Source organism: Glycine soja, chromosome 4 (assembly GCF_004193775.1).
Source record: "Glycine soja cultivar W05 chromosome 4, ASM419377v2, whole genome shotgun sequence".
NCBI classification, from domain to species: domain Eukaryota; kingdom Viridiplantae; phylum Streptophyta; class Magnoliopsida; order Fabales; family Fabaceae; genus Glycine; species Glycine soja.
Window position 1 is genome coordinate 20,866,426 of NC_041005.1, and position 9,783 is coordinate 20,876,208.

The 9,783-nt window shown below is 37.0% G+C and overlaps 1 protein-coding gene across 1 annotated transcript; it reads right to left on the reverse strand.

The window, feature by feature from the left end:
• Positions 1 to 2,716: 2,716 nt before the first annotated feature.
• Positions 2,717 to 4,130, reverse strand: LOC114410667. The gene is made up of 3 exons (XM_028374617.1): positions 3,876 to 4,130; positions 3,370 to 3,747; positions 2,717 to 2,986 (listed from the first exon to the last, which is right to left on the reverse strand). Exons 1-3 carry the CDS (start codon positions 4,128 to 4,130, stop codon positions 2,717 to 2,719), a joined length of 903 nt encoding a protein of 300 aa, XP_028230418.1.
• Positions 4,131 to 9,783: the final 5,653 nt, after the last annotated feature.

A 9,783-nucleotide genomic window follows, 5' to 3' on the forward strand; every position in this document is an offset into this window, starting at 1 on the left:
TAAATTATTACTTAAAATTTGAGAATTAGTCCCTTAATTATATTTTAAGATTTAACTTGGTTTCTTAATTTTGTAATGTACGCATGTATGATAAATCATTGTCTGAGTTGACAACACATTGTGAAATGCATGTGTATTAACATAAAGCGTGACAGGACATTGTAAGACTTGACAACACATTCTGATGCAAGATAAAGCATGACACGACATTGTTGTAGTTGACAACACAAACAGAAATCATTTGCCCTCGTCTCTATTTTTTTTAAAAAAATTGAAGCAATGATAGTGAAAATCATCTATATATATGACAAACCCGAACACTATAAAAAATCACACAATCTCTCCCAACCCAATTCTTAGAACAAAGTATGTCATTCTTGGGAGAAACAAGCAGTCACACAATTGTGAACTCGACATTAGGTTTTATTTTTCCAAATGGATCGATTGTTCACAAGGACAGTGGTGTTTATTTTCAAACTTCCACTCCAATACACATTTGAGTACTTGTGATTTTCAAACGTTGAAAACCAGAATACACAATACCCTTCAGCTAACCGACAAACAATATTTGGATGAAATTTACTACCAACAGCCATTCACAGATACAGGTAACCAATTTCACTTTCAATGTATGCAACGGAAAAATGAGGATGATGTTAACACAATGTTAATGTGTAATCATCAATTTTCATGTGTTGGTCCGACTGAGTTATTATGCACCATTGGTAGAACGCCAGATGGTATATTAAACTTACTTCAAGCAACTATAACCCCTACTCATGATGCCCTACTATATTACAACGGGAGGTGGAACATGCCACGCCAACATGAGTTTTTTGGTTACTCGTTCATAGGAAAAAATCCCAAAAAGTTTGACATTCCTTCCGGATGTACCATGGATGAACTGAAGGATTTAATCAAGCAAGTTGCACCTCATGGGATTCCCCCTTATGGTATTCATGAAACACAAACAGTAAGGCGATTGTTTTTTCGACAACCAAGCCACCATGAGTATTCAGATAAAATTATCAAATTCGAAATTATTGAACTAAAAACTAACGATGATGTGCTAAAGGTCTTAGTACAGTCTAACTACTGGAAACAATTTAGCCCAATAGAAATTTTTAGCTGTTTTTAGTAAACATGTAATGGAAATGGAAGACGACATGTCCTTGTTGCAAAATTAGCATTACTTAGTTGTAGTATTTCACGTAAATTTTATTTCTTCCCACTATGTTGAAGTTAATGTAATGTTTGAATTCGTGTCCATTATGGAATGAAACTGTATGATTATTATTTTATGTTCATGGTTTACCTAAATCAAGAAAATCATTAAATTAAAATGATAATAGTGGGAGGAGAAAATAAATTTGTTGGTAAATAAAAAAGTATAGAAAGATAAAAAACAAAGAGAGTAAATAAAAAATAAATAAATAACTCCCCATCTATCAACTTATTACATTTTCACTTTTTTTTCATATTCTTCATTTTCAACTCACTTATAATATTAGTTAGGATTTTTTGATCTTGCAGTTTAATCTAAAGAGAGAATGACAAATATATATATATATATATATATATATATATATATATCTTTTGTTTTATTGGTAATATCATAATTATGATATTTAAGTATCTAGTGAAATTTGAAAGTATATTTCAATCCTTTGAATTAATTATAGAACTAATCTTTAGTTTTAGATTGAGGTTTAGTCATATTCACAATTTTTCGTTCCTAAGTAATGACGTGTTTTGCAAAAAAAATTGAACTCATATTTTCTCTCTATATATAAGTGGGTATATTTTATCCTCCCAATGTTATCATTTTTGTAATTTTATATGAACCTAGTTTTTAGTTGTTTGCTTCAATTTAGAATCACATTCATACTATTTTCACGAATTTGGAATCAAGTAATTTAAAAATAAGATTTTAACATTAACACTAATATTTCAATGAATTAATGTTAAATTAAAATTATAAACCAAAATAACTTAAAATATACAAAATGTTCAGTCAAAAACAAAATGTTTTCAAATACAAGAAAATTATATACATCGTCCAAATATGATAATATAAAATGTCTAAAGAAACTATGGTTGATCCATGTGTCACCTACGTCAAGACCTCACATACACATTGTCGTCTTCTATGACACCCCTGGCAATCTTGATGCATTCTTCCATGACCTTGTGTGTCTCTATGCCTGCCATGACTATCCTTAGGTTGAGCAAACACTCCAACCTTTCAGCGATCGCATGGCAAGCATCCTATTAAATAGAAAACAAAAAAATTAGACAGATTAGTATTAAAATAATTGACATAAATGATATTTGATACAACTAAGCAAATAGTAACACTTACCACTTCATGTCTAGGTTGGTCCACATCAGAACGGGCATGTGTCGGTGTTGCTGCTGGTGGCTTTGGGACTTGAGGGATATGTGGCTCCACAAATGAGGCATCATGCGTCGCAGGTGGATGTCGCAGCAGATCTAATTGTTGTGTCGCGGTCATGAATGGATGAGAAATGACGAAGAACTAGTCCATGTACTCGGGCGCACACTGACCTAGCACAAGACATATCTCACCTACTGGTGCAAGATGGTCTGAGTAGTGCATCCACCTATCATCTATTTTTTCAAATGACACCCATGAATCTACAGCCTCTACAGGAATACTCTGGACGTATCCGAATTGGCGCATGGCCCTCTCTGGTCAGTGTCTGACAGCAACGGGCCCCCATCGTAGCTGACCGAAAAAACATGAAATCAAATCAAACTCTCGAACAGGTCGATGCTCCCCATAAGGCATCCAGCAAACATCAGGAATCCTGAGTCGATCTAGACGTTGCCTATACGTCGCTATAGATATGGACTTCAAAGTCGCCTTCGTAGCATTCCACCGACATGCACGTGGTGACACCTCATCATAGTCCGGATCAGCCATATACCCCGCAACTGACGGAAAGTGCTCATATATCCAACACTACAAAGATTAAAAGAAAATCATACAAATTTCAAATGAACATCTTAAATACCCTATTTAAAAAATTGTTGTAATTAACTTATGAAAAACATATTAATTACCTATAAGAGAGTGATGTAACCAGCAAGTTGTCGGCTACTGCTCCTACAAGCATCACTCAAATGATCGTACATATGCACTAGGGTGGTAGCTCCCCATGCATAGCCTCCACTTTGACTCAAGTCACGTAGAGCGTCTAAGAAAACAACATGAACATGGGTTACACTCTTGTTAGCAAAAAGAGTGCAACCTAAAAGATGCAGAACATATGCACGAGCTGCAGCAATCCAATGTCCGACCTGACATCTACCCTAATATATATCTCGTAGCCAAGATAGGCATACGTATGGTCCATGATACTGTGTTGTCTCTGCCCTGGCTTCCTCTCCGGAGACCTCTAGTAACTCCACCAACATCAACATGGCCTCGTCGACATGCAGAGGCTCGAAGGTATGGAAGGCGCCAACAATAGGAAGATGAAGGAGAGACGCCACATCATCCAGGGTGATGCTAACCTCCCCCACAAGAAGATGGAAACTGCTAGTTTCCCTGTGCCACCTCTTCATGAACGCAGATATAAGTCCCCGATCGCCACTGTCTACTGAACATGCAATCAAAGGACTTAGTCCTGTGGCAACAACTAAGCCCTTAATTTCAGGAGCAAGCCTACCAAATTTCTGCACCTTCCTCCCATGGGAGGATAACTTCAATTCAGGATGTTCCTGAATTGAAGAATAAAAGAACAGACACTTTATTAACATAATAATTTAAAGGAACACAAATTTCAATGATAACAGATACTTAACAAATAAGTTAACTTCAAAATTATAAACACCTCTCCGTTCCATACGTTGATTGCAACATGGTCAGCATACTCAGTAAGCACTGATGGATCACACCGCCCACCTGGAAATCCCTCAGCATCATGACCACCATCAGCATCAGGTGCATGTACGTCTGCAGCTACCACCGGCTCATCCTCGGCAATAGGGGCAGGTTCCCGTTGCCTACGTGTTGATGTTGTAGGCCTTCGCCGCTGGGGAGCATAATCTGAATCATGATGATCCTCTCTCCCCAGAGCTCTGCCAATAATCCTGTTAGTCATCTTATACGACTAACTTTTGTATAGAAAACATTTTCAAAACATGTATAGTTTCCCAAATTTATAGTTCTTTTGTAGGAATTTGTAAATAAATCTTGATATGTTTAGATACCTGTCATTAGAGTATCCTTAATTGGAAATAATGATAAAGTCTTGAAGTGCTAAAAGGAACAATCGCGCTAAGTGGAACCTGTGGGCTCAGTGTGCATCTACCGCTAAGCGCAGCTACAGTGCGCTTAGCATGATGAGAGAATCTGAAATAGCACAAGAATCGAGGTTGCGCGCTAAGCACGAGATCAGCTCGCTAAGCGAGACATTCGTCTCTTGCCAGGCTCAGCGCACGACTGGCGCCAAGCCCAAATCCACTTACTCGCGCTAAGCGAGACGTCGCGATTTCAGAGCCTATTTAAAGCCTGATTTGTCTGAATTAGGGAGAGAACATTTTTACCAGAGCTGCATACTTTTGCACAGAATTCGAGAAGAGTGCTCCGGAGGCAGCAGAGAGGCAGCAGCTAAGCAAGGAAGCTAGGGTTCATCACTTTGAGAGATTAGAGAGTGTTTAAGTGATTGTGAGGTGCCAAGAAGATGAGGAGGGATCCCCCTTCCTGTGTAAGCAACAATCGCTCTGTACTTTCTACCTCACTTGTATTAGGGTTCCTTGTATGGCTGGCAAAAAACCCAAGTTAGGGATTTCTAATGAATAGTTGATGTTAGTACTTTTCATATCTAATTAATTGTGTTTTGTGTGTTCAATGCTTCTTTCAATGCTTAATTACTACATGTTCTTGGTCTGATCACCCACTTGTGTGTATTGTTAGGTGACTTTAGCATTGGGAAATGTATTGTTGCTTTAGAACTTGATAGAAGTAGGGCTAAATAACTACATTACCAGGGATGGATTGCGGGGTTTTAGTTTTCTTATTATGCTGTGATGATAATGTTGTTTAAGTTAAGCCTAGTCCAACAAGAGGGATCTGAGGATGAAGCTTGGGTTAAATTAGTCTAAACTTACAAGGGATTGAAGTTTAGTACTTTAGGCTTCAGCATAGAACACAAGAACATGATCAATTAGAGAAATATCATCATATGCATCAACTCGTTTGTTAGAAAGACCCAATGCTTTTTACCTATTATTGGCAACTTTTAATTACTTGCATTTACTGCTTTTTAACATAGAATCTAGTTTACTTTTGTTTATATTCTCAATTATCAATTTTGTTCACACAATGCCCTATTTTTGAATAAAAATCTGTCTAATAAACAAGTTCCCTGTGTCCGATACTCGGATCATTCCATTTTAATTTTAAATATTGTTGGATCGAGTGGCCTCAGAATAATTAAGAAGGGGGGGTTGAATTAATTATTCCTAAACCTTTACTAATTAAAAAATTACTCTTCTAAGGCTTTTACTAAATTGTTAAGAGAATGAGGAGTAGAAGAGAAACTTAACAGAAAGTAAAAGCGAGAATTAAATGCACAGCGGAAAGTAAAAGAGTAGGGAAGAAGAAGACAAACACACAAGAGTTTTTATACTGGTTCGACAACAACCCGTGCCTACATCCAGTCCCCAAGCGACCTGCGGTCCTTGAGATTTCTTTCAACCTTGTAAAAATCCTTTTACAAGCAAAGATTCACAAGGGATGTACCCTCCCTTGTTCTCTTTGAAACCCTAGTCGATGTACCCTCCACTAGAACAGATCCACAAGAGATGTACCCTCTCTTGTTCTCAGTCAAACCCAAGTAGATGTACCCTCTACTTGTACCACAAAGGATTTACCCTCTAATGTGTTAAGACAAAGATCTCAGGCGGTTAAACCTTTGATACTTTGTGAATGGGGATACAAAAGAATTCTCAGGCGGTTAGTCCTTTGAACACTTTTGTTTAAGGGAATGGGAAGAATCAAAAGAATTCTCAGACTGTGTCATTTTGAATTCTTTGACAAGGGAGAAGGGAGACACAAAAGAATTCAGGCGGTTAGACCTTTGTTCTTTTGGAAAATGGAGAAGAAAGACACAAAAAGAATTCAGGCGGTTAGTCCTTGGCGAATTATTTTTGGCAAAGGGAGAAGAGAATGAAAAGATAAATAGCACAAGTTTTCAAGGTTTGGAAAACCAGAAAACTTCAGAAAGCTTTTGCTACAAAGAAGAAGAAGAAGTTTAAAGAGATTCAAGGCTTGTAAAGGATTGTAAGAAATTGATTGGAAAAGTATTCAAGATTGTCGAAATTCAAAACAAAGCCTTGCTTTTATAGACTCTTCATGTCTGATCAAGACAACCATGAGAAGAGTTATGACTTTTAGAAAAACTTAAAAACCAATTTGAAAAAGTCAAAAACTATTTGAAGAGTTACATCTTTTGATTTTATTCAGAAACAATCACTGGTAATCGATTACCAAATTAGTGTAATCGATTACACAAAGCTTTTATGTGAAAGGATGTGACTCTTCACTTTTGAATTTGAATTTCAACGTTCAAAGGCACTGGTAATCGATTACCAAAACATTGTAATCGATTACAGCTTTTTGAAATTAATTGGAACGTTGTAAATTCAATTTGAAAACTTTTTCAAAACAATTTTGCTACTGATAATCGATTACACCAATCTGGTAATCGATTACCAGAGAGTAAAAACTCTTTGGTAAACATGTTTTGAGAAAAATCATGTGCTACTCAATTTTTGAGAAAAACTTTTCACACTTATCTTGATTAAGCCTTCTCTTGATTCTTGAATCTTGAGTCTTGAATCTTGATCTTGATTCTTGAGATCTTGAACCTTGAATCTTGATTCTTGACTCTTAACTTTCTTCTTGAGTCTTGAATTCTTCTTGATTCTATCTTGAACTCTTGAATTGTTCTTGATTCACTTGAGTTGTTCTTTGATTGATCTTTGAGCTTTTGTCATCACCTTTGTCATCATCTTTTGTTATCATCATTGTTATCATCAAAACACCTTTGATTCACCTTTGATTCACCATGAAGCTTTGCTTCTACAAATACTTGGCAACCCGGTGCGCTTACCGGTATATCACTTCCCCTTTGATATAAGTGTTTGTAAATTTAAGGAAAAGGAATTGTGTGGGGAAGTGAACACCCTACCTAAGGCACGACCTAAGCCTCTAGTTCTAACCATGATCTGCAAATGTCTATCACAAATTTCATCACTAAACCACATAAATTCATCACAATATTAACTTGTTCAAACAAAACAAAATCCAACAACCTATACCCTTCAAAAAGTAATTTGATTTTTAGGTGCTCATAAACTCTATAGTGTGTACTCATTGTGGGAGTTAGTTAACGACATTGGAGAAAAGAAGGAGAGTGGACTCCTCAATGTCAGGATTCTAAATCAGTTTATTATTTCCTTCTCCAAGTTGCGTAAAGGGAAGGTTGCATTGGAGGTGTTTGATAAATTTGAGGCTTTTCACTGTTCTTGCTAGCACTTATTCAAATGGTGGGGATATGGAAGAGCCTCACAAGATCTTGGCAGAAGCTAAAAAAAAGCATGTTAAGTTGAGGCATGTGATGTTTCACACTCTGATTCATGGATATTGCAAGTTGGAACAATTTCATGAGGCTTTGAAGTTATCTGCTGGTGCAAGATTATGGTGTCGTCCAAGCGTTGATGAGTATGACAAGTTAATACAGTCTCTCTGTTTGAAGGCTTTGGATTGGGAAATGGCAGAAAAGCTACAAGAGAAAATGAAAGGGAGTGGTTTGCGTCTGAAAGGCATCATGAGGGGTTTGATTAGAGTTGTCAAGGAGATGGACAAGGAGGTTGTGGAGGCTGAGAGCATTGTTGCAGTGGCGTACCAAAACCTCCTTGTCCATCTCCTTGACAGCTCTAATCAAACCCCTTGTGATGCCCTTCAGACACAAACCACTCCCTTTCATTTCCTCTTGTAGCTTTTCTGCCATTTCCCAATCCAAAGCCTTCAAGCAGAGAGACTGTATTAACTTGTCATACTCATCAACGCTTGGACGACACCATATACCATTTTGTTAGCAAGTTTCCATCCTAAACATATACAAATTGTATATGTTTAGCAAATTCATCACAATATAATTAATAGCCTAAATACTTATCTAAAATATGTGGTTGGGTATGCCATTGAAATTCTCCATAACTACTTATAGGATAAGTAATTAAAAAGGTAAGAAGATTGAGTTCCTCCTATCCCCTAAAATCAACTTATGCCCTTAAGGTTTTCACTTAACCCATGGTTTGGCTTCAGGTATGCACTTAATTAAAGTCATTTGGTTTAACTCAGATTTCATACTGCTAGGAACCAAGAATAGAAATGGAAAAGATGTTGGGATAGGAAGTCATTTGACTTAATCCTCGTATGTCGTGACTGGAAAAGATGCTGGGACAAGAAGCCTCTTGGCAGCCCTAGCTGAAGCTAGCTTCCTAATTGTACTGGAAAAGAACAGGTTTACACTTATTATGAAGTTTTCATTAAGTATTTTATCTAGGGCCAGGTTTAAAATTTTGCACTTTTGCCCAAACCACATATGCAAGAGATTTTTTATATTATATGGGCAAGTTACCCTTCTAAGTTCTAACTAAGTTTGGCTAGCCCATAAACAAAGCCCAAACAGGCAACATATGAGCTTAAGTAAATCAAGTAAGTTATGAGTGTTGTTAAGCAAGCTTGACTTATATGTTAAACAAGATTCACTTCAAGTTTTATGGTCACTTTTCTTTCAAATGAATTTTTTGTTCTAGTGCCTTTACTGATTTGAGCTTAGCAAGTTTGACTTATCTGTTAAACAACATTCCATTTCTATTCTTGGCTTAAGGTTTTCCACTGAAGTCAAAAGTAATACAAACTAACCCTAAACCTTAATAACAAACATTTTTCACAAAATAAAACCTATTTGGCATTTTTTTTAAAATTAAAATAGGGTTCTTGCGGATCAACTTGATCTGTATGCCTCTTACAGATCAACTTGATCCATATGCTTGTTGCGGATCAAAACACATTACGGATCATCTAAATCCTATTACGGATCATCTAAATCCTAACCTATCTCTACTGCAGATAACCTAAATCCCTATGCGGATCAACTAAATCCCTACAAACTACACTACACCAGCAAAAATGGAAGCATAAACGCAAAAGACACAACAAAAGGGAGAAGAGGCTTACCGCGACAATCGACGGTGGAGCAGCGCAATGCACGTCCTACCGCAAGAGAAGAACTTCCAAAGCACCATGAACACGCCGTCAATAATGTTGAAAAAGAACGGAAGAAGAAGATAAATCGGGCGCGGGCTGAAGAAGAAGAAGGGACTCAAGAAGAAGGGGCACTCGTAGTCGCGAAAGAAGGGGCACTCACAGTCACAGAAGAAGAAGAGGCTGGGTGCACAAAAGTTTTTTAAAAAAGGAGAAGGGTATTTTAGACTTTTACCATTAAGTGTTGGGTGCACCAGCAATAATGCTAGGTGCACCTAGCATCAGCCTTAAAATATCTGAGCCTTTATTTTGCTTTGCGCACTTAAATTGCTATTTTAACCCACAATGTGTCACATTGATTTTTAAAATTTCTCCTCCTTTGGAGTCTTTGACTAATTTACCTTTTAAAACTCGAACTTCTTACATTGCAACCGCAAAACTCACCATAATATTCCTTTAATTTGCCTCTAGGTTGA